Consider the following 23930-nt stretch of genomic DNA (forward strand, 5'->3'; position numbering starts at 1 on the left):
CACTTGGTTCTGCTCATGGCTAGCACAACTAGGTTTTTGTCAGCCCGCGACGATGTTATTCATATTGACTGCTTGGCAGGTGAGGCAAAATGTTTATCATTAAGCCACACTGAACATTTCTGCGATACACAGTCGAAAAAGATGAATGTGGCAGTGTTGAAAACATAACTCATTGGTCAACTATTTGAAAATATACGATCACATTATCGTGTATTTAAATGGCGCAGGTGAACAGAATACAGCAGTGCACGCAGTGATGGAAGCGAATGGCCGATCAACATTCATCGCCGCAACGAGGGACCGCTAGACGCCTCCCTTTCCGGTAGGGAATCCCGCAATCTTACATTGCTGCAACATTGCTGATCACCAGTTATTAAAGCACGGGCATCTTACCCAAGCATTTTTACGGCGATGGTCTAGACTCAACTGAGCGCTCGCCACCAGAAACAATGGATGGATCTATGACGTCAATTGCTATCTCTATGACGTCATTTTCTGAGGAGATTACTGCAGTCCTGGCACACAAATGACAAAAAGTGGCGCAGCCCAAACTGGGCGGACCGATTGGGCCGCTTCAGCGCATACCGTTGCGCCGCCGACGCCCTCTCCCTCTTTCTCTCTCTGTCGACGGCGTCACGCGTCAGGGTGGGGTGGCGTAATTGTGGGAAGCGTACAGGAATACTGTTAAGGAGTTTAAGCCTATTAGAGAATCACATAATCGCCTGCAAGGATGGACGAAGAATATGATGCCATCGTGTTAGGAACTGGGCTGAAGGTATGGCCTGATTTTGCCGTGCGATGATGTCTTGGAATCGTCAGCAATAGTAACATATGTCAGGTGGCTTATGTTATCTTGTTCTTATAATTAGTTGCTGAAAGACACCCCTACACTATTTTTTACCCAGTCCAAGAAGTAGCACTGTATGTTTGGTGTACTATTTCTGAAGTAATTATTTTGTTCTCATCCTTCAAAATTGTTTAAAGTATCATTTTCTGGTTTTGAACTGCATCTACCATGCTAGTGTATATGTCCCATGCATTCTTATTAAGTTTGCTCTCTGCAGTATTAACTTTTAGATCTAACTTGATGATTTGGCTTGTGTTATTTGTCTTGTCTTTATAATCATGTGTGTGACACCTATTTTCCAAGTTTTGCTCAATCCAACTGATATCACTGTGGCTGCCATATAGTTTTGTGAGTAACTTAATGCTCCTATGCACTTATTTCTCATTCCCTTAAATTGTTTTAACATCATTTCCTAGTTTCCAGTTGCAGGCACCATGTTAGCAGATATATCTTGTGCTGCTCAATATGGTTCATCTGTGCAATATGACATTTTAAATGGAGAATATAGTGTGCCACTTCTACATCCTTCCCTGGTTTAAGTATGACAGTATCTTGTTAACATTCTAAAAGAGAACTGCAGTCAGAGGCACTAAATGCAATACAAATACAAGTGCAACAAAGGTTTCATTTCCGGACAATGAGCATGGTTCTGTATGTGGTGCATGAACCTTTGATAGTTGCTTAAAATGGTTTTGATAGAGGAGGTGGGACAAGCCACATTGTGCCTTATGCACACATTTCCCAACCATGCAACCCTGAGATGCTTTTCTCATTATATCTGACCCATATTCCTTTGCATTGTTTTACTGTCTAAGGTATAGCTCTCTAAGTGATGTGTAAAAAAACAGGGTTAAGAATACTTTGCAAATACACTGAACAGGTAGTTCTTTAAGCAACCTGGTTTTGTCCACATCATAGTTAGTATAAAAGTTCATTGATTATTTTATATGTGGATTGGCATGAAAAATTCAAACTTGAAAGTTCATTAAATTTTTGTAATTCCATGTTTTGCTGAGTTCAGTATGGGAAAAAGTGTACAATTTGTATTTCTAAAAAATGATCTTTCCTCATCATGAAACATTGTGCCAAACCATTCATATATGGTTTTAATATTAACTGTAGATATGTATCATACTTTACACATACAATTAACTTCCCTTGATCCAATTTGGTTTGAACATCAGCATCCCAGCCAGCATATGACAGGTAGGGCTCAAGATGCTGCATATGCTTGCTATTTTCTCCTGACTTTGACAGCCTGTGGTTGGTTTCAGTGACCACTTCAGGTGAGATGAGTGAAGGTCCAGGCAAACAGTCCCAAACACAGACAGGCTAATTTACTGTCATATTATTCTGTGCTGAGCTGTTGTAATCTCAGGTCAGGGGCATAGTTTGTGATGCAATTTATTTTGGAATAATATATCAACAGAATAGACTTGAGAGGGGGGGGGGGGCTGGAGTTTTCTCTTGTCATGCATGAGAAAAAATTCCATGAAGAACAATTCATTCATTCATTCATTCCATTCCATTCCATGAAGAACAAAGGACAAATTTCAACCAGCTGGTCACAGGCCCTGAATTGTTTGAGAAGGCTATTATTAACACAACTTCCATCATTAGTTCACCAAGCCACTGGTGCTAAGAATCCTAGTAGATATGGAACAATGTAGGAAGAGCATCAGTGCAAATCTAGATTGACCAAGAGCTCAGTTTCACAAAATCATTGTGGGGCGATGGAGTTGGGGAAAGGTTAAGAAGACATTGACACAACTTACTCCCAGAACATGCCCCCCAAAATATTTCTTACCAGACTTGGCCCACTGCCTTCTTCAAGTGAGGGGAGCTTCAGCCCCCTCTAACTAAAAAAAGCTTTACCTCTGATGACACACTACCATCCCAAACAAGCTTTCATTAGGACTGCAGAGATGCATCAAGCAGCTGATGTTCTTTTCAGTACATTTTTGTAGCATTCTTACTAAATGATTTTGTGGGGAGTGCCAGAATAGGGCAAGGCAATTTTGTTCAAAAGTTAGCACAAGCCAAAAAGTGAAATGCATTGGCAAGTCTTGGTGCCCCTGAGGACAGGGCAGCCTGGGCACAATTTGCACCCGCTCACATCGGCCTAACAGACATCTTGAGCTTGCATGTCAGTGTTGTCACAACACATTTACATGGCCAGTGTTCTCACAATGCTTTTATGTGGTCATTTTTCTCACTTTTTGTATCTTTTTTGGCTTCTTTGTTGTTCCTTTTTGTTGGAATATTATAGATGACATTATATTGTCTGTTAAAATTATATAGTTATAGCCCAAACCAGAGAACAGGCTACAGTTGTGAACTTTTTGCATACACCTCAACATAATTTTCTTGGATGTTTCTTATCATTTCTGAAGCAAAATGACTTTATACAAACTTGACAACTTGACAAAACAAAGTTGAATCAGATTTTAGGCTGTATTGGAGCATTTATCAACTTGTTTACCCTCTTCCAAACATATGGGTATTTTCCACTGCCACATGAATAGCCTTGGACCATATTCACACAAAAAAAATGCGGTTCTACTTTTCACATGTCTTAAACAGATGACTGTCTTTGTTTTTTTGTGTTGCCTGAGAGGGACACCGTCACCATAGATGCACGGTGACCGACAAAAGTGCAGTATCTGCTCGTCACGCTCGCCGCAGAGACTGGGCTTCTCCAACTGGTTCATGTGCAGTCAGCATGTATGGAGTGCAAGTCGTGGCTGGCATGTCCTCTGTTGTGCAGAGTCCAGTGGCTGTGGAGGCATGCCATGCTCTACCGCGATCTAGGTCGCGACAGGCTCTTGTATTTAGGTGTGCAGTCGCGATGAAGCAATGTGAAAGCACATGTTAAACACTTAGTTTTATGTGTGCAACTGCATTCTTGTTATGGTTATGCTTTATAACAGATCATTCACTTGTACATTTTATTATGTTCTTTCCAGTGTGGGTGGTGTATTTACGCACGTTTGTCGTTAATAAGCATTTGGTGATTCTGCTGGTGTAATTTGATGTGTTAAGTACCTTCTTCGTGCTATTCATAAAACCCCTACGTGGGTGCTGAATGCCACCAAACAAACATGTCAACAAGAACAGTTCAGACCACTAATTTGTGCCAGTTTATATCTTGAGGATAGTCCCATCGACAGGATACCGCTGTTCCGACCGCGGCGGCCGTACAGAGGGCGCGCTGTTCTTTCAGGAGTGTATCCTGTCCGGCCTGCTGTCCGTCTCTGGGAAGAAGGTGCTGCACATCGACCGCCACAAGTACTACGGCGGCGAGTCGGCCTCCATCACTCCTCTCGAGGAGATGTTCGACAAGTTCGGCTTGCCCAAGCCGGACGAGTCGTACGGCCGCGGCCGGTAAGCGTCGCACCGGTCTGGCCGACGCCGTCGTCGCGTCTGCCATCGATCTGGAGGGGTCGGAGGGGAGCGGCAGAGTCGTCAGGAGGGCCCCCGCCAGGGGCGATGCGCGGTGTTTAATATTTGGCCACTTCGGTGGCAGAGATGCCGGTGTTTTCCCGTGCTATTATACCCCCGGCTTGGGTTCACTGACTGTTGCCCCTCCCCTTGCTTAAGATCGGCCAATCAGCATCGAACTGGGCGGCGGTCAGCTCATCATTTAATTGCCTCAGGCTTCACGAATGGGCCGGGCAGGTCGGATGTCTGGGTTCGGGGACAGAGGGCAACGGATTAGCGCCAACGAACTGCGTGCTTGGGCAGCCAGAGAGCCAGGATTCTGGTAGTATGGATTTATATTTACATCCTGCACATCCTGCGCGGTGAACTCTGGAACGCTGGTAATGTCAATGTCGTGACTGTACTGAGACATATCCTCAAGCCATTGCGAAAGTTCGGCAAAAGGAGTTGGGGAGTCTTAGCAGTAAGACAGTGCCCAAATTTACCTCCCAAAAAACAACAGCGAACGGGTTTCTCTACGGACTTATCCCGCTTTCTTCCGAAAGTGTGGGAAATGAACTAGGGTCCTCCCGTCCAACTAAATACGGAACTGTGCCTGTGCCCCCAAGTGGAGCAGGTGCACATTCGTTTGATCACATCGCGGCACGTTCAGTCGACGTTTGCTCCTGATACGGGCCCGCGTGTGGGGAACGCTGCCGACTGATCACTCGGGCCTCTCGCGGCGCAGGGACTGGAATGTGGACCTGATACCCAAGTTTCTGATGGCCAACGGGCAGCTGGTGAAGCTGCTGATCCACACAGGCGTCACGCGCTACCTGGAGTTCAAGTCGGTCGAGGGCAGCTACGTCTACAAGGGCAACAAGATCTCGAAGGTGCGCGGGGGTGCTCGCGGCGCGCTCCTGACCCACAGTCCGAGCTCGCGCTGCACCGGGTGCAAACAATTAGCGATGCTGTGACCCAGTACGTCTGTGCAGAGCTAGTCCTGGGAGGCCGCGCTTTGGCGTTGAGATGCTAATGGATGCTAGTCGGCCGTGCCATGTGACGGCGACTTGGCACCGGCTGTTTTCAGGCTGCTCTCGCCGGCACCATCACAGTTAACTGGTGATGCTGGTTACCAGAGTACGCACCGCACATGCACGCGTGTGCACCGCAATAATCGAAGGAATGGCGGCTCATTTCCGCAAAATTGCGATTTTGTCAGGATCTTGGAGTGAAAGGTCGAAAGCGGCCTTGTTGCCAAGTTTTCGTTCTCACGGGCAGTGTCGTCTCCGGCAGTGAAAAGGCACTTCTTGAGTCTCTTCTACCCAGAAAAAAATCGACCTCCATTCATTTGCTGTGAAACTGCGTCTTCGTTACATGATATGCCACGCCATGGCGGTTTGATAACTGTCGTGTTTGGTTCTTCGGATGACAGCAGTAGTTTGTGTCTGAGGGAAAATTTCCTCTAGTTTAATTGTTTACGAAACCAGCCAGCGTGTTGCATGCTCGCATGCGGAGATGCACGCTCATATGTTGAAAAGTGCGCTCCAATTCAGGACGTCAAACAAAATTCGGTATGGATTTCAGGTCATCATGACGGATTCTGTATGATATGTTGTTACCAACAGGCGCTGCGTACTCAGCTCCACATGAGGAAAGTGCGAACCGATAATCTATCCAACTGCGCCACATCAGAGCACATATCGCAAATAGGCCGATATCACTTTGGTGTTGACTAGTAAAGCATTCAGAATTAGTTTTTGTCGGCGAAAGTGGGTCGTTTGTGGTACAAATGCTTATATTGCACCATTTTACAGATGGTTATGGTCTTTGCTCAACCAAAAGCAGGCATAGTGTTGCCAACTGCGGTAAAAGTGAAGCAAAAATTGAAACTGGCAGAAACGGGTGCTATATGACCAGGGTAGTCGACGCGCCGGAAAGCCCAAGTCATGGGAACCTAGCGGACAATGATTACTTTGATTTGTGATTTGGAGACGGGCGGGAATAACCCGTTGCAAATGTCGCAACATTCGCGGCGAGTTATTTCTCAACACTGCGATGAATTATCTTCACAATTGTGCAATAATTCGCCGCAAATACCTCGTCCCCCGACATCGCTGCGCGGTTGGTGTGCGGTCTGGGCGCGTATGACCGGCCTCCCCCCCCCCCCCCCCCCGCCGCCGCCAGGTGCCGGCCGACGCCCAGGAGGCGCTTAGCTCGGACCTGATGGGCATGTTCGAGAAGCGGCGCTTCCGTAGCCTGCTGGCGTTCGTGCAGGACTTCCGCGCCGACGACCCCACCACGTGGAAGGGGCTCGACCCGAACACGTCGCCGATGAGCGCCGTGTTCGAGAAGTTCGGCGTCGACGAGAACACGATCGACCTTCACTGGCCACGCGCTGGCGCTGCACAGGTGGGGACGGCGCACCAGCTGGCCGCCGCCCCCGACCGGCCGTGCTGCTGCTGTACTCCTGCCCCGGCCCGGTGTGATTTTACTGCTGCCCCGGCCCGCCCGGTGTGATTTTACTGCTGCCCCGGCCCGGTGGTGATTGATTTTACTGCCTGCTCCATCCCGGTGTGGTTTTACTGCTGCGCGTCAAACCAAACGCTCGCTCGCGCTCCCCGCACAACATATCCAAGCATAGTAGTTAAACTAGTAGATCATATTTAAAGCGAGCTATCCCCACGTTCGGTTAGGTGAAAAAGCTCCTGTCGTTGGTCGAACGAGGCTGCAGGATTCAAACAATTCTGCATGTCTATCAGTCAAGCAACGCTTAAGTAATGCAACGTAAGTAATGAAGTAATGAGACAATGCCTTTTACCTGATGCTAGTTGTCTTGTGCGTGCATCTCAGTGAAGTGATGTTGCAGTAATGCATGAAATAAGTAACGAGCTACGCTCTGACGTGTCACTAGTCGCCTGTGAACACCACAGTGGCGCACACAGTCGCACACCATTCAGTGCACGCCACTGCCTTCGCAGGAATGACGACTACATCAGCCAGCCGTGCGGCACCACCATCGCGCGGATCCGACTCTACAGCGAGTCCCTGGCTCGCTACGGCAAGTCGCCCTACCTGTACCCCATGTACGGGCTGGGCGAGCTGCCGCAGGGCTTCGCCAGGTGAGAGCGGCGGGCCGGGGCCCCAGGAGCGGGCGCCGCGGCATTCTTGTGGCGCTGGAGGCAGCGGCCAGCGGGAAACAAGGCTGCGCTTGGGCGCCAGCTGTGGCCGCGGACCGACGTCGTGCCGGCTCTGTCAAGTTCGGGGTCAGAAGACAAGCGGGTGGCAACTTGAAATACCAGGGACAAAGCGATTTGCAAGTGCTTTTCACGTGTTCGTGACGTATGGTGGGCTGGCTTTGGTCCGCAGCAGTCGTTTGTCGCTGCCGCTTTAGCTAATGTCACGCATTGCAGTACGTCGTGGTGCAGCGGGCGCAACCGTTCGTCGGTGTAAGCAGGGCCTGCGCGCGGTGCGGTAGTCCACCAGGATCGTGGGGAGAGCCCCCCCCCCTTCCCCACGCCATGTGACGGCCACGTCTGTCGGTCGGCTACGTGGTACACTGGCGTGGAGGGCGTTGTCTCGTGCGGTCCCCGCCTGGCGGAGCGGTAGTTTCCCGCACGCCGGCGACCGAGCCCTGCTCGTCTCGCACCGTTGTTCCCCACGTCTTGCGTCGCTGCTTCGGGTTTCTTCTCCCATTAATGTGTGTTACTGCACGGTGATTAGCGCCTCAGCCTCTCACGTCAGCTGTTGCGACGGCGCCAGTGAAACAGTACGCATCGCCCGGGATTCGAACCCAGGTATCCGGGCCTGGCGTCCAGCGCGTCGTCGGTCGGGCAGCCGCGACGCGTGGCAGTGACCGAGGCGCGGCCCGTCCCCAGGCTGGCGGCCATCTACGGCGGCACGTACATGCTGGACAAGGCGGTGGACGAGATCGTGGTGGAGGACGGCCGCGCCGTCGGCGTCCGCTCCGGCTCCGAGGTGGCCCGCTGCAAACAGGTCTACTGTGACCCAAGCTACGTGCCCGACCGCGTGACCAAGGTCAGCTGACGGGGACGCCGGACTGGATGGCGGGTCGCCTGGGTCAGAGGGGGTCACCGGGGCAGGTCCACTGCGTCAGTGGTGAGCCGCCGAGGGGGGGGGCGGTCACCACGGGACATTGGAGGTCGGCACCTGGCCGCGGATGGTGGATGGGACCAGTATGCTGGACCACAGGTCAGCATGGTTAGCCGGATCACCGAGCAGGTCCAGCAAGCATTGGCACACTAGGCAGGTCTGACCCGAAGTTTACAGGTCCTGTGGGTTACTTGGGGTTGGTATACATTGTCAACTTGGTCTGGCGTGGTCCAGCGGGCCCCGTCGTCCGCGTGGGTGGGTGGTGCCGCCGGGGCCGACAGCCTCCGACCCGGCCCCAGCTGACCGACCTCCCGCCTCCGCCGCAGTCCGGCCAGGTGGTGCGCTGCATCTGGCCTGATGGACCACCCCATCCCCAACACCAAGGACGCGCTCTCCACGCAGATCGTCATACCGCAGAAGCAGGTCAATCGGAACTCGGGTACGTGGCGGCGCCGGCGGTGGGACGCGGCCGGGAGGGCTGCCACCGGCAGCGCTCCGGGACGGCCGGGCTTGCCTCACAGGCTAGGAATAGCTCCAGACGCGAAGAAAATCGATATCACTCGGCCACCCGAACAGCGCGACAGCCTTCGTTCGCACTGCGCGCATGCGAAGTGTCGCGCAGAGGCGGCGTCGTCGTTCACCTCGTGGTCTGGCTCGGCGCCGCTGGGCGGAGCGTCAGCGGTGCGGCTGGAGCGGCCGCACCTGCGACGGGCAACGCCCTCCTCACCGGCCGTCTGTCCGCAGACATCTACATATCGCTGGTGTCCTACACACATCAGGTGGCCGCCAAGGGATGGTTCGTGGCCATGGTCTCCACCACCGTGGAGACGAACAACCCGGAGGCCGAGATCAAGCCCGGCCTGGACCTGCTGGGACCCATCAAGCAGAAGTAGGGCGTTCGTGCAGTCTCCTTCCTCCCCTGTCTCTGTCGCCCTGTCGCCCTTGACTTGCGCGCACTCACTGAATGCGATGTTTTCCCGAACGTGTCAGGCCCAACAGTGTGTGGAGGAACGCACCCACCTGTTGTCAGGTCGCGGCTGTTCTCTGAGCCGTAAGCCGTCAGCGGCCGTCACGCACCGCCTCCCGTGCAGCTGCAATTTAGTGCCGCCAGATCGCCGTCGCCCCGCGGCGCACACGTTCCCCGGCTGCCCTCGCCCCACGTGACCGTCTCCGCCCGCTCAGGCCCCTGGCGGCGTCGGACCACGTGCTGGCGGCCTCAGGCGCCCCTCTGACCGTGCACCCGCGGCCCCGCCAGATTCCTGACCGTGTCGGACCACTTCGTGCCGGCCGAGGACGGCACCAGCTCGCAGATCTTCATCTCCAGCTCGTACGACGCCACCAGCCACTTCGAGACCACGTGCCTGGACGTGCTGGACATCTTCCGGCGCGGCTTCGGCTGCGACTTCGACTTCTCGAAGGTGACGCACACCCTGGAGGACGACAAGTAGACGGCGCTGCTTGTCGCCGCGTCCCGCGCTCGCGCGCTTGCACCGCACCCTTCTGGCGGCCACCCGGCCGCGGCGGCGGCGTCCGCCGGGCCACCGACACCCTAGTCCGGTTGTGCACAGGTCTGTGATCGCCGCGGGCGGAAGACGAATCGTCCGCACTCAGGAAGTCAGTAGGTGGACCCGTTCGGCTCGATTCTAGGCACATCCGCCATCTATTTTGACTTCTTTCGGTGGTGTCGAGTATTGCAAAGGCGCTTATCATATGATTTTATTGCACGGCTGTACCGGCCTGGTGCGTTGACGTATCGAATATGTGTGGTTGTTGAAACTATTATTGTTTGGGCGTTTCTGGGCGCTACGTGTCTATGTCTGTCAACGGCATTGGAGAGGCATCTGGCTTGGATGACGCTATTACCCCAGCGCTGCGGGGCCTTGGTATTGGCATTCCAATAAACTAAATTGGCATCTAACCGGTTCAGTTTCGTTTGGTGTGAGCTTCGTGGAACACGACAATGAACAGCGACAGGAAGATTACACTACCGCGCACGCGCCTCTGTATTGTTCAGCGGGCGTCACCCCAAGGTCACGACCTCAGTACAGTTCTATCGACACTGAACTCACGCCATACCACTGTAGCTCCTCCAAAGTACTTGCATGCATCACGACGACCAACATTGTACACTCACTGCCGTCGGCGGAGAAGGCAGGACAGCGGCGATGCACGACGGACAGCGGTCAGCACGACCATCACGGCGCCCGCCGCCGCCGCGACACCGTCAGACAGCGGCGACGCACGACGGACAGCGGTCAGCACGACCATCACGAGCACCGCCGCCGCCGCGACAACCGTCAGACAGCGGCGACGCACGACGGACAGCGGTCAGCACGACCATCACGAGCGGCCGCCGCCGCCGCGACACCGTCAGACAGCGGCGACGCACGACGGACAGCGGTCAGCACGACCATCACGAGCGGCCGCCGCCGCCGCGACACCGTCAGACAGCGGCACGCACGACGGACAGCGGTCAGCACGACCATCACGAGCGCCGCCGCCGCCGCGACACCGTCAGACAGCGGCGACGCACGACGGACAGCGGTCAGCACACGACCATCACGAGCGGCCGCCGCCGCCGCGACACCGTCAGACAGCGGCGACGCACGACGGACACGGTCAGCACGACCATCACGAGCGGCCGCCGCCGCCGCGACAAAACCGTCAGACAGCGGCGACGCACGACGGACAGCGTCAGCACGACCATCACTAGCGGCCGCCGCCCCTCGACAACACCGTCAGACACCCGGGCGACGCACGACGGACAGCGGTCAGCACGACCATCACGAGCAGCCACCGCCGCCGCGACACCGTCAGACAGGCGACGCACGACGGACAGCGGTCGGCACGACCATCACGAGCGGCCGCCGCCGCCGCGACACCGTCAGACAGCGGCGACGCACGACGGACAGCGGTCGGCACGACCATCACGAGCGGCCGCCGCCGCCGCGACACCGTCAGACAGCGGCGACGCACGACGGACAGCGGTCGGCACGACCATCACGAGCGGCCGCCGCCGCCGCGACACCGTCAGACAGCGGCGACGCACGACGGACAGCGGCCAGCACGACCATCACGAGCGGCCGCCGCCGCCGCGACACCGTCAGACAGCGGCGACGCACGACGGACAGCGGTCAGCACGACCATCACGAGCGGCCGCCGCCGCCGCGACACCGTCAGACAGCGGCGACGCACGACGGACAGCGGTCAGCACGACCATCACGAGCGGCCGCCGCCGCCGCGACACCGTCAGACAGCGGCGACGCACGACGGACAGCGGTCAGCACGACCATCACGAGCGCCGCCGCCGCCGCGACACCGTCAGACAGCGGCGACGCACGACGGACAGCGGTCAGCACGACCATCACGAGCAGCCGCCGCCGCCCGCGGACACCGTTCAGACAGCGGCGACGCACGACGGACAGCGGTCAGCACGACCATCACAAGCAGCCGCCGCCGCCGCGACACCGTCAGACAGCGGAGGACGCAACGACGGACAGCGGCTAAGCCCGACCATCACGAGCGGCCGCCACCGCCGCCGCGATGCCGTCAGCAGGCAGATGGTCGTCACGACAGGTCGGCGCTGATGCAGACGGCCGGCCCACTGGCGCCTCCTGGCGCACGTCTGGCGCTGGGTCAGACCACTCATACACCCGGTTAAGGCCAAACAGGTCAGCTCACATCGTCAAAGTCAATCAGGTCAACTCCCAGCGTGCGGTTTCAGCGGTCGCGTTCAGGTCGTCTTCGGCGAGGCAGGCGGACTTACCCCGGTCGGCGGTGGGCCCGGCCTGCGCCGGGCCGTCACGGTACTCAGCTCTGCGGACCCGGGCGAAGGCTGACAGCCCCTGAGCGATCTGCCGAGCTGGACAGTGCTGGTGGTGCCAGCAGACACGGAAGTCTGCGGTGTCCGTGTACAACGCTTGTTCACGGGACTAGTCCGTGTTCTCGTGGACCCTGACCGCCGCGGGTCTGCCTAGCTGCTGTCACTGTGGGCTCACGCTTCATGGGACCGGCATCTGCTCGGACAGGCCCCCTGACCCTCAGAACACCGACCAATGGCACTGCACACCTCACGGTCCAAGAAGATAGCCTCTGCGTCCGCAGGCCGCGGTCCGCCACAGCACCGGCTGATGTCCCTGCGCGGCCGACAGCTCACGAGATCATGGCCTGCTCCTGCAGCGCCTGCTCGTCGGCCGCCTTGCTGCCGTCACGGTAGACGCGGCCGTCCAGCGTGACCGCCTCGCAGACGGCCTCGAAGGCGCGCCGCAGCTCGATGCCCAGCAGCTCGTTGGCGGGCAGCGCGTGTCGCAGCTGGACGGCCGCCGCCGTCCGCTCTTCGGCCTTGCGGCTGTCGTGCCGGATGACCAGGTCGTGGCTGGAGCCGCCCGAGCGCCGCGTGGCTGGCGCTCACCTGGCCCAGCTGCAGCAGCAGCGACGTGACGTCGCGCGCCAAGCGGCGGGAAGGCGCGCACCAGCCGCACCAGCGCCGGCAGCGTCGGCAGGAAGGCGCGCGGCCGCTCCGTCCACGGCCAGCACTGCCGGGCACGGGCGGGCGCCGAGCCAGTCATGCACACGCACACGCACACGCAGACAGCGGACCCGGACGGCCGGCCGACAGGAGCAGGCCGCACTCTCGGCAGCGCGCGCCGCGTTCCCCGACAGGTGGGCCGTCCCGCGGCTGCAGCGGACCTGCCGAGCTTCCACGGCTCGTATTACGCCGCGATTATCCCTGTCGACGAATGATAACCACCGAGTACCGCGTCCGCCTCACGCATCCAGAAATGACGACGGATCCTGATTAGGCTGCTGTGAGCAGGGTTGTTAGGGTGTTAACTCAACGTTGAGCAGGGTGGTCAGGGTGTTGACTTCACTGCTGAACAGGACGGCCAGAGTATTGACTCACTGCTGAGCGGGGGTGGTCAGGGTACTCATGACTCACTGCTGAACAGGGTGGTCAGGGTGTTGACTCACCACTAAGAATGGTGTTGACTTACCGCTGAGCAGGGTGATCAGGGTGCTGATGACTTACCTCTCGGTAGTGTGGTCACGGTGTTAACTCACCGCTGAGCAGGGTGGTCAGAGTGCTGATAACCAGCCGGCCGGTGCTGTAGCAGCGCGGGATCGGGAACTGCGCCGCCAGCTGTGAGGTCAGATCGGCAGCGAAGATCTGCTTGTCCAGGTCGGGCTGGGCCAGCAGCTCGGGGATGAAGTCCAGGCAGATGTGCATGGATGGCACGCCAGCGACCAGCACGGGCAGCACCTCGGCCGGGTACCCCTGTCACGGGGGAGGAAGAGGAGCCGTTACAGACAATGCGCACGGGTCTCGAAGAGCGAGAGGGTATCAAGCCTGAAGCCTGCGCACAGAACGGCAAGACACGAGAGCGGGTGGTGCAATACGGCGACTGTAGTGCAGACATAGCCACATGCACGCACAGTAGGTCTGGCAGGCAAGTGGCGTGAGCCCCGACACGAAGGAAAATCAGAGACAACCGTGCGACAAAACCATTACCTATGCACGCTTCTCCCGTCCGCCGCACGTGACCGCAGACTCGCGTGAAATGTGATACGATTGCTTCGGGAGATCGGCATCAGCTGTTCCAGTTCGTGCCGTACTAGGACACACCGACCAGACGAGGCGCCAAAGCAACGGGCCATAACTCGCGACCAGGACGCGAAGCGCGGCAGGCAACAGTCGGCGCTCTCCGCACCTGGCGAGTCTTGCCTTGCCGTGCTGGCGCGTCCGCTCACCTGAAAGTGCACGAGCTTGGCCAGCATGGGGTTGTCGATGAAGGCCTGGTGGAGGTAGGTGCAGACGAGACAGCGCACCTCCTGCAGCAGCTCGCGGCCGCCGGGCGCCGCGCGGGTCCCTGCTCCGTCTCCTGGCACACCTCGATCAGCAGCTGGATGGCGGCCGAGTCCTGCGCCAGCACCAGGGCGCTGCGCAGCTCCTCGCGCTCGGCGTCCGTCGGCATGCCCCTGCAACCGGCGGCGGGCCGCGGTTTGGCGGGGGTAGCGGCGCGAGCGCGGACCGGCAGCCACCGACACCCGGCGGTACGTGCCGGGACATGACTGACGTATTGGGGGACGAGGCTTTCCTAGACATTCACCACCCCAGAAAAATTGATCTCTTGCCATGACCGGGGTGGACGATGAACATCGCATGCGTAGGCGCCTGCTGTCCGTTGTCCAGCATAACCCAAAAACTTGCCTTCTCACATCAACCATGAGATGAAAAAACTCAACAACCACAGTGCAAAGCACGAGGTGCTGAGCAGCTTATATCAAAAGGACATCAGAAACCACAGCCTCACACCAGTGGACCGGGCACATCTCCACAGCCTACGCCTACCTGCGGACGATACGTCACCAGGCCAGCTCTAAAACACAATCAAGAAGTGCACAGTCAAGGGCACATCACGCAGAGCCCTAAGGCCGCCTGCCGCGGGTAACGGCCGGCGGTACGTACGGCTGCGGCGGCACAGGTGACGGGTGGTCCAGCAGGTGGCGCTTGAGCTGCGCGCGCGACCGCCGCCAGGTAGACGTTGAGCAGCTCGAGCACGACCTCGAGCAGCGGCGGCGCGCGCAGCACGGCCGGGTGGCAGCGCAGCACGTGCAGCGGGTCCTGGGTGAGGTCGTCGCCGGTGAGCGGGCGCGGCGGCACCGGCTCCGTGTCGACTGGCCGCAGCGCCGTCACCGTCATCGCCCATAGCCGGTGCGGGAACACCAGGCTGAGGCGCGCCCACAGCTGTCGGAAGTGCTGCTGCAGCTGGCGCGACACGCCCGGCCGCAGCAGGCAGCTGGCGCGCGGCAACGAGCGCGCCCGCCAGCTGCCACAGCTGGTGGCCGGGCAGCTGCAGCAGGCGCGGCAGCAGCCGACCGGCGGCGGCAGACGTGTCCGGCAGGCCGCTGAGAGCTGTCGGCGGGAGCGGAGCGAGTCAAGCACGGCCAGGCCATCGCCCCATACCCGCAGGCCGCACGGTCCGGGCAGGAACGCGGACGGGGTCGATCCAGGTACGTCCGGCGAACACCTAGAGGCGGACGGCCACTGGACGCAGCAGCGTACGCAGCCAGGCAGGGAGCCGAGGGTGCGGCGCGTCTCGCCCCACGCGGCTTGGCGGCGCGCAGCGCTAGCTGGTGACGCAGAGTTCAGCACAAGGCAGAAATTTTGTACCTATGGTACGATCAGCTACATGAGGCCACCAACCGCGTACGATGTTTGCAATCATGCAGTACCCCCCCCCCCCCTCCCTACACACACACACGGAGATGCTTGAGGGTCGATTTGAGAAATAGCAGTGATACAATCAGGGAGTCATTTGCATTCGAGTCAATTCTACGTGGCGGAGAGCCAAACCTGTACGTCTAGTCGTCATTTCAAATCGTTCAATCGAATCAAGTCGTTTAAACCCCGTAACATTATTGCATCCAAGGTTCTTGCCTGCTTAGAATTCACAAGCTACACATTACGAAAAAAACATCATTCATGCGCTTAAGAAAGCCTGTTTTGCCGAAGCTTTCTACAAAGAAAAACACTGCAACCTGACCATACTATCATGACACTGTCCTTTAATCGCTGAGAGAGGACCCCACCCGTGGAGTGTTAAAACATAACGGGAAAGAACGTCACGAGCAAGTGGGCTAGCCTGTGGGTCCCTGCGTGCTCCATCACCGGCACGAGTCATCAGCGGGGGCACGACCTCTGAATCCACCGCGGCACGAGGTGCGCGGGTGAGCCCGGCTGGGCCGGGGCCTCACCTTCCTCGATCTGCGCGGCGGAGGGGGGCGCGCACTCGGCGGCGGCGCCCTCCAGCTCGTCGGGCTGTGCGGTGATCCAGTGTGTGACCAGACACAGCTGTGGACTGTGGCTCGTTGAGCAGACCCAGCAGCGGCGAGAAAAGGCCGGGCGTACTGCGCCTGGCGCCGCTCGGCCAGCCGCAGCAGGTACAGCACCGGCAGCTGCCAGACGAGCGCGCCGCGGTAGGCGGCCGGCGCGCGGCCCTGCGCCGCCAGCGGCCCGCACCGCCGCCAGCCGCCGCTCGTCGTGACGCAGCAGGTAGTAGAGCAGCAGCAGCTGCGCGGTGGCTGGCTCCACCAGCCAGCCGGCGGCCGGCGCGCCGTCCGCCGACGGGAAGCAGGAGACGCTGAACACGGAGGCGATCTGCTCCTCGGCGATCGGCTGGTTCGTGTGCTCCTGCTGCGGCGGCGGCGGCGGCCGGCGGTCACGGGAGGCGTCCAGCCACGCGGCTCACGCGCCCATCGACACAGTGCGGGCACAAGCGCGGCTCACGAACAAATTCGTAGCTGATGACCCCTGCCCACTTGCATACCTACTTGCAGACATCCGCTGTTAGGTTTGTGATCATCATATGCTAGTGCTGTTTCGCTACCATCCATAAACATGAATTACTGCGCGACCTATCCTCGCAAAGCAAGCAGTCGCGCGGGAAATGATAGTGCGCACTTCCAGATCTGGAAACGGAGGTTTTGTGCGGATGAAAACTTTTCCAAATGCCGAGGGTGCATTCACCTGAGAGCTTGCATCAAAACTTTTTCAAAGATTTTGAAAATTCGACAGGCGATCTAAAAAAAAATCCGCGGACGAGGTCTTTACCTGCTGAGGCCTTTGGGTTGTGTCCAACATGGACTTGACGTAAAGGTCGATCAGAGATGGGAGGACGGGGTGCAGAGGCGTCTTACTCTGGCAGATTTGTCTGGAAACACATCGCGGTCAGACCACGAGGCAGGCACATTGATTATTTATATCGTATCGTGCTTTAAATGTAATATATAAGCGGATTGACAACATAACATGAGGCCGTCTTAGGAGCGGACAAATTCATCAACATTTTCGTCATCTTGCATGTCAAGATGCTACCAATATCACTGAGGGTGTTGGCTTTCAAACAAATATGTCGTGCACGTCAAGGTGGTAAAAAAGCACGAGCCTGTCACATCGTGGAAGCAGTAAAACTGAGGCAAAAGCAGCCAATTTCCTCTTGCATTTAGATGTCAATCGGATTTGTGTGCATGTCGCCCTTGTCTCACATTTGTGCCTTCTTCGCGAAGTCCGCAACAGGACTTCACCGAACCTGCGACCGGCCATCGGACCAGCAAGCGGCTCTGACCTGAAGATCCAGTCGTTGATCGGCACCTTGTGCTTGGTGAAGGCGCGCGTCTTCAGCAGCTGGTACACGCAGTGCACGGGCAACGTTCCCGGGATGTCAGCACTTAGCGACGGGGTCACCTTCACCTTCACCGCGTGTGACGTCACCACCTGCAGATGACGTCAGTCATGACGTTGCAGCCTACAATGGGCGTCGCGCAAGAAGCTCAGCAAACTCTCCAGGCGAACTTTCCAACTTAAGGACCGTTCCATGCGCTGCAGGCGCATGCATGCGCATGGAGCGGACCGCCAACCGCAGACACTAGATGCAGCCCGCTGTTGGCTTTTAAGAGCTGTCTTGGTATCACCGGTGGGCGATGTAGGTTTCATGACTTGGTGAGTCCCGCAGTGCTCACATTTTATGATAAGTATGATATAATCTGAGGCATCTTGACGCGCTTCTTATCGGCGTAACTAGCCATCGTAGATTTAATACGACTTGTCCATGACACACATCCGTAAGATACATACTAGCGACCCTCTCGCCAGAAGGGCGCAATGTGGCATTCTCGAGTGATAGGAGACCCGGCATCAGGCGATGCCTGGTCTCACCCACCTGGTCGGTGAACACGTCATGTGTGAAGATATGTTTAATGCGGTTCAGGTTACTTTGGCGGATGTTCATCTTCATGCCGAGCGTGTTGTTGACGAGCTCGATGATGGCAGTGAGGTTGCCGGCGTGGAAGTGGATGGCGAAGAGCAGCAGGGTCTCGCCGAATGAGGCCGACTCGCCGCTCGACCTGGGCCGCCACGTGCACCGTGTCAACGAGACTCAGAACAAAGGCGGTGTCACACGACATCACCGGGCAATAACGTGGCACGAGGAGAGGGGTGACGACAAACTAATACAAATGTCGGGCAAAAGAAGGGAGGAACTCGTTACGGTACCACACGTCGGCCGACCCTTCATACAGTGGGTCTCCATGTCTCTGATGCGAACCTGGATAAGCGTGACACTGGACACCGTCTGGTACGACAGGGGACCTCCAACCGCCAGATAACCACAGCTCCCGGGGCGTCAGTCGGGAGGCCGACCCGCCCGGCTCCGGCTCCGGCTCACCGCTCGAAGTAGGCCTCCTGCGTCGCGAGCCAACGGAGCCAGCCGACGGCGCGCCGCTCGTGCTCAGCGTGCATCAGCAGGCTGGGGCAGCCGATCAGCGCGCAGAGCGAGAGCGCCACGAACCGCACGCCAGCCGGCGACGGCGGCGGCTGCGAGGTCAGCAGCTGCACCAGCAGGCGCATCTCCTCCTCCGTAAACCTGCCGACCGCCCCGGGGCGCCGTCACAGGGCGGCAGGGCGGCGGCGAAGAGCGCAGGGCGCCCATTGAGGGGGGCGGCGAGGGTGTAGTCTCGGGGCCGAACGGAGCAACTGACTCACGAAGACAGGACCACTGTCATACCACGGGACAGATAACGCGTTGGACTGTACCGGACTGCGCGAACTGAACATAGATATCGCAAACACGTGCGTGTCACGCCGTAAAGCTAACAGCGTGTTCACGCGGCTAACCGAGCGCGCAGGGCTATCCCACGTACAGTCCGTAGAAAACTCCGGCCAACCCCATGCGAAAGACTTCACAGGACCGCGGGCCTCGCCAGGGAGACGGTCAGCACGCAGCGTGGCCGGACAGCGAGCACTACTGGCAGCTTCAGTTGGGATGTGGAGGCCCGTTACGCCTCCCTTGCACCCGTCCCAGCAGCACGAAGTCATGTCCGACACGACACGCACGCACGCGTCAGTGTCGCAACGAACACTGGAAAGGCAGTCACAGAGTCTAAGCTCCGTCTCCCACTGACAATCCTCGAGCCGGAGGGCAGCGCACTAGCCGCAGTGGCCTACTTGAGTCCGGCGAGTCCACGCAGGGCGCAGTAAAGCCGGACGGATGCGGCGGCGTCCACCACGCCCGAGTCCGGCAGCCGCTGGTTCATGGCCATTAGCAGGGTGTTCTGCAGGCGCTCCAGCAACCGGTCCCGGAGCGACTGCAGCGTGGACGACACCAGCGTGCCCTTCCGCTGGAGCAGACAACGCGGGGTCAGAGGTCAGGCAGCGCGGGGCCAGAGGTCAGACAGCGCGGTCAGAGGTCAGGCAGCGCGGTCAGAGGTCAGTCAGTAGGTGGGCACCCGTCCGGATCGCAGCGTTAGGACTGACATGCACAACAGGCTTAATCGTCATGTCAGGTCCCTCGGCTGGCGAGTAGGCAGAGTGACACGAGATCGGATGACACCTGATTACATTAGGCACATAGACAAGTCGTAACAAGTCGTAAGTAGGCGGCCCATCTGCACACTATAGCCTCATTCAAGCAGAGGCCAGCTGAAGAGAAGACAACTCTACATTCTCAGATCAGAGTCACTTCGCATCTACGGACGCCTCTGACGCAGCGCCGCATCCCCAAACAAGATCAGAGGGTTGCCTCCACAACTGACGCCACCTCCGCAACCCACACTAGACAACAGCACACCCGAGGGTGCCACCACGGCTGAACCCGCGCCGCGCCGCCTGATCCGTCAGCCTGCAGTACCCGACAGCGCCGCCGCCCCCCAGCCCGCCTAATCCGGCCCCGGCCACACCTTCTGCCCGTTCCTGACGAGCGCCTGGAACCAGGAGCGCACGTGCTGGTTGTTGCCGAGCAGGATGCCGGAGACGAAGGCCACCAGGTCACCGGCGTCGCCGGTGTCGGCGGTGCGGCGCGCCTGCTCCAGCGACAGACTCACCGCCAGGCTCGGCATGCGGCACGTCTCCATCTGCGGCGGCACAGGCGGCGGGGTGAGGCGCGCCGGCCGCCCGCGGACCGGGCACGCGGCCACAATGTGGCGCACTGCGGCGCGCAGGCGCGCACGCAGCTCGCGTCCAAAGCCTGCTGACCGGGTCCAACCGCAGGTGACCAGTGGTCGGTCAGGTAGAGGGTATTACGCACCGGAAGAAGATCCGCCTCTGGAAGGCTCTGGTTGTTTCCCAGGAGTAGCCGATAAGTCAACAAACCCCATCGAAAAACATAACTTTCCAAACTAACCGCACCACGTGACACACATTCTGGAAACCTGGCGTTCCTCAGCGCCACAATACCAAGCATCAAGGTAGTGCCCTGATCCCACCCTACCCTTCTGTCCAGCGGCGCACCAGTTCGCACGACATGGCACACTGGCACCCTCCGCTCGCCTGCCCTCCTCAGTGGCACTCACGCAGACGGCGCGGACGGCGAGCACCTGGCGCGGGTTCATCTGGCAGAGCTGGCGGAGCGCTGTGATGCGCGCCGCGCCGCCGGGGGAGTCTTCGTCAAGCCGGTCCCCGCTCGTCACCAGCGACGTGCACACTGCAAGGCAGAGGGGCGCCGGGTCAGCCAGAGGGTGCACACCATGACACATACTGGGTGACAGAGGGGTGGAGGGTCAGCAGAGTGCACATGGCGCCTAGCTCTCACTGGGTGGGGTAGGAGGCCAGCACGCAGCACATGCAGTCATTTGACGCCTGTTGCCACAGCTGACAATGTGTGGATGGCAAGCGCGAGTTGGCAATGCTCTAAGGCACACACAATGCCACTTACAGCCCACGCATGTAAGGCACGGCATGCGCATGGCACGGACCGCCAACCGCAGACACTAGATGCAGCCCGCTGTTGGCTTTTAAAAGCTGTCTTAGTATCACCGGTGGGCGATGTAGGTTTCATGACTTGGTGAGTCCCGCAGTGCTCACATTTCATGATAAGTATGATATATAATATGAGGCATCTTGACGCGCTTCTCATTGGCGTAACTAGCCATCGTAGATTTAATACGACTTGTCCATGACACACATCCGTAAGATACATACTAGCGACCCTCTCGCCAGAGGGGCGCACTATGGCATTCGCGGGTGGGAGGAGTCCCAGCGTCACGCGATACCTGGCCTCACCCACCTGGTCGGTGAACACGTCATGTGTGAAGATGTGTCATCATCAGATGTGAATCAAATCCTTGAGTGGCAGAGGCGAGCAAATCATCACTGACGACATTCAAACGCAGTGCAAACACTCGCAAGCTGACAGCGATGCCCACCGTCCGCCCTACCCTTGAGATCGCGGAAGCAGTGCCCCAGCCGTACCACCAGCAGTGGAGGGACAGAAGCGAAACAAACCGTATCCGTACGGAACTGGGCCGAGCCCGGCCGGGGCGCGGCGCGGCGCAGCCGACCTCGCCGCCGTCACACACCCTCGTGGAAGGCGTCTGGCATGTTGGCCACTAGGCGGCAGATGAGGGTGGCGCCGTGCCGCAGACGCAGCAGGCCCTCGCTGACGTCGGCCGGCGGCAGCAGCTGCGGCAGCTCGGCCAGCGCGATGCTCAGGATGTCGGCCGCGTCCTCCAGGTGCACGGTGTTGTCCAGCAGCTCTGACGGCTGCACGCTGAATTCCTGGCGCACGTCACGGGCCTGCGGCGGCCAGGTCATGCCCGATCAGCTTGTGTCAGATCACACACCTGGCAGGCTGGTGTCACACAAAATGTGGTGAGGATTACATTGGCTTTGTTGGATTGTAGATGGATGCTGGTTTCATGGGTTTAGCTACAGGAGAGATGGGGGGGATGTGCAGTCATGGATTGCCTCAAATGTCACCATGCTAATGGTGCTGCATGGATCCCCTTAAAAATATTTGTCAAAACTTCTTTCACCCATTGTATGCTAATAGTGGTTGGCATCTACACAATTCTGATAAAACAGATGCACAAATATTTCTTGATGTGTTATATGGTAAAATACACATGCATATCATGTTCAGCATATGATATTACTTCCTTACCTGGGCCATGACAAGAATAAGAGTGGCAAGCACCAACTTCAGCTTTTGGATGGGTTCACTTCTCTCAAAATCTGGTGCCCCTGCATCCTGAGCTGATGACAACAGCACACTGTCTGTTGTGGCTCCCATCTTTGACCTATGAGAGCAACCACACAAAAACATGTAAAAATAGCTCGGACACCTAAAATCTCGTAATAACATATTCATGTGATGAGCTCCAAATCAATGCCACCATCATATACATTGAGGTGTCAACAAGTGCATATACTAATGTGGAGCATACACTACACTTTACACTAGGCACATATCACATAGACATTGTGACCATGAACAAATTCACGAGGCCGAACATGACTTGCTGTCCAAAATCATTACTTCTATCTCCCGATTTTTGAATATTCCTTATCATGCCATAGGATCAAAATTAAAATGTCACTGACCAGACTAGCCATTCTGAAATTGAGCAGATTAGTTCCTCAATGTTCCTAGTTAAACACTTGACACACACAGATGCTGGTGTACCACTTGAAAGAAGAAAACCCTCATACATTGATGGAATGCTTTGAGCAGAGTTTAAAAGACATTTCATCTTTTGAGGCCAGTTTCTAAACCATATGATGGAAACACCACAGATGGTTTAACTTCATGCATGCAGGCTTACCTAAGCTGTTGCTCTTTTTTGACATCTGCTTCAAGCTGTGGGAAGCTTACTGATAGAAGTGCAACCAGAGAATTGACAACTTCTATGCCAGACAAGATGCGTAAGATTATTTTCCTTTTCTCCATGCACTCATTGGATTGATCCAGTGGTGCTATCAGGCTCATCCGAACCAAGCATGGCAGCAATGGGCGGATCTCTGCTTCAGAGCACTCTGCCAGTGCAGCAACATTAACACTCTCCATTGCCTCAAAAACTTTGGGACTAACTGGTAAAAGTGCTGAGGACATCTTTATATCTTGAGTGTGAAACCGCGAATACACGGCCCTCGGCTTGGCAGTGCTTTGCTGGATGTCCTCAGCAGCTAAACTTCAGAAATGCAGCTTGCAAATTTTTCCACGATCAGTGGAGTCATGACGACGCTTTTACGTTTATGTTTAAGTATGAAATACATGCGTAGAGCATAACAATAAACGCCGGCGCGGCGCGATGGAATCACCCTGAATCTCAAACCGACACCGTATATGTATCAAAGCGCGACTAATGTCAAAACAAATGACGTCATATCTTTTGGGACCTAATATACAGCCTTACTTCAGTGTGCACACCCACTTATCAGCCCCGTCATTGCTAAGTGGGATGCATTTGTTGCAAGTGTGTAGCTCTGCAACAAAATACAGCCAAGTAAAACACTTAAATGATTTGCCATTTAAAGAATATTAAGTATTTGTTGCATAAGTAACGATGCCCGGCATAGTTTAGTCTGTCCTTTGACGTTAAAATGGGTTACTTCACATGTGAAGATAGTAAGGCAAGACTTAGATTTCGTGAAACAAGCTCACTTATGACTATTGGCATGCCTTTTTTAGTGGAAAAACTGCTCTAGACATCATCATTCTCTGATTAGTGAATATGCTGCTCAATGCGCTATGATTTGATCAGATCATCGTAGCTTGCA

The 23930-nt window shown here is 57.0% G+C and overlaps 1 protein-coding gene and 1 pseudogene across 1 annotated transcript; one reads left to right on the top strand and one right to left on the bottom strand.

Moving 5' to 3' along the window:
* The first annotated feature begins 595 nt into the window (after nt 1–595).
* On the top strand, nt 596–10002 carry LOC119099323 (rab GDP dissociation inhibitor alpha-like; annotated as a pseudogene).
* A 1945-nt stretch (nt 10003–11947) lies between these two features.
* On the bottom strand, nt 11948–23446 carry LOC119097944 (integrator complex subunit 2-like). Its single transcript, XM_037220885.1, is given in 23 exon segments — nt 11948–11994; nt 12147–12196; nt 12537–12714; nt 12797–12833; nt 12835–12878; nt 13442–13655; nt 14129–14241; nt 14244–14356; nt 14847–14893; nt 14940–15042; nt 15272–15293; nt 16136–16199; nt 16401–16574; nt 16992–17091; nt 17506–17654; nt 18100–18283; nt 18604–18801; nt 19383–19555; nt 20114–20287; nt 20726–20856; nt 21731–21947; nt 22315–22450; nt 22976–23446. Coding segments are annotated over 23 exon segments (2955 nt in total). The 5' UTR covers nt 23263–23446.
* Nucleotides 23447–23930: the final 484 nt, after the last annotated feature.

Source organism: Pollicipes pollicipes, unplaced genomic scaffold (assembly GCF_011947565.3).
Source record: "Pollicipes pollicipes isolate AB1234 unplaced genomic scaffold, Ppol_2.1 Scaffold_4740;HRSCAF=5597_pilon_pilon_pilon, whole genome shotgun sequence".
Classification (NCBI taxonomy): domain Eukaryota; kingdom Metazoa; phylum Arthropoda; class Thecostraca; order Pollicipedomorpha; family Pollicipedidae; genus Pollicipes; species Pollicipes pollicipes.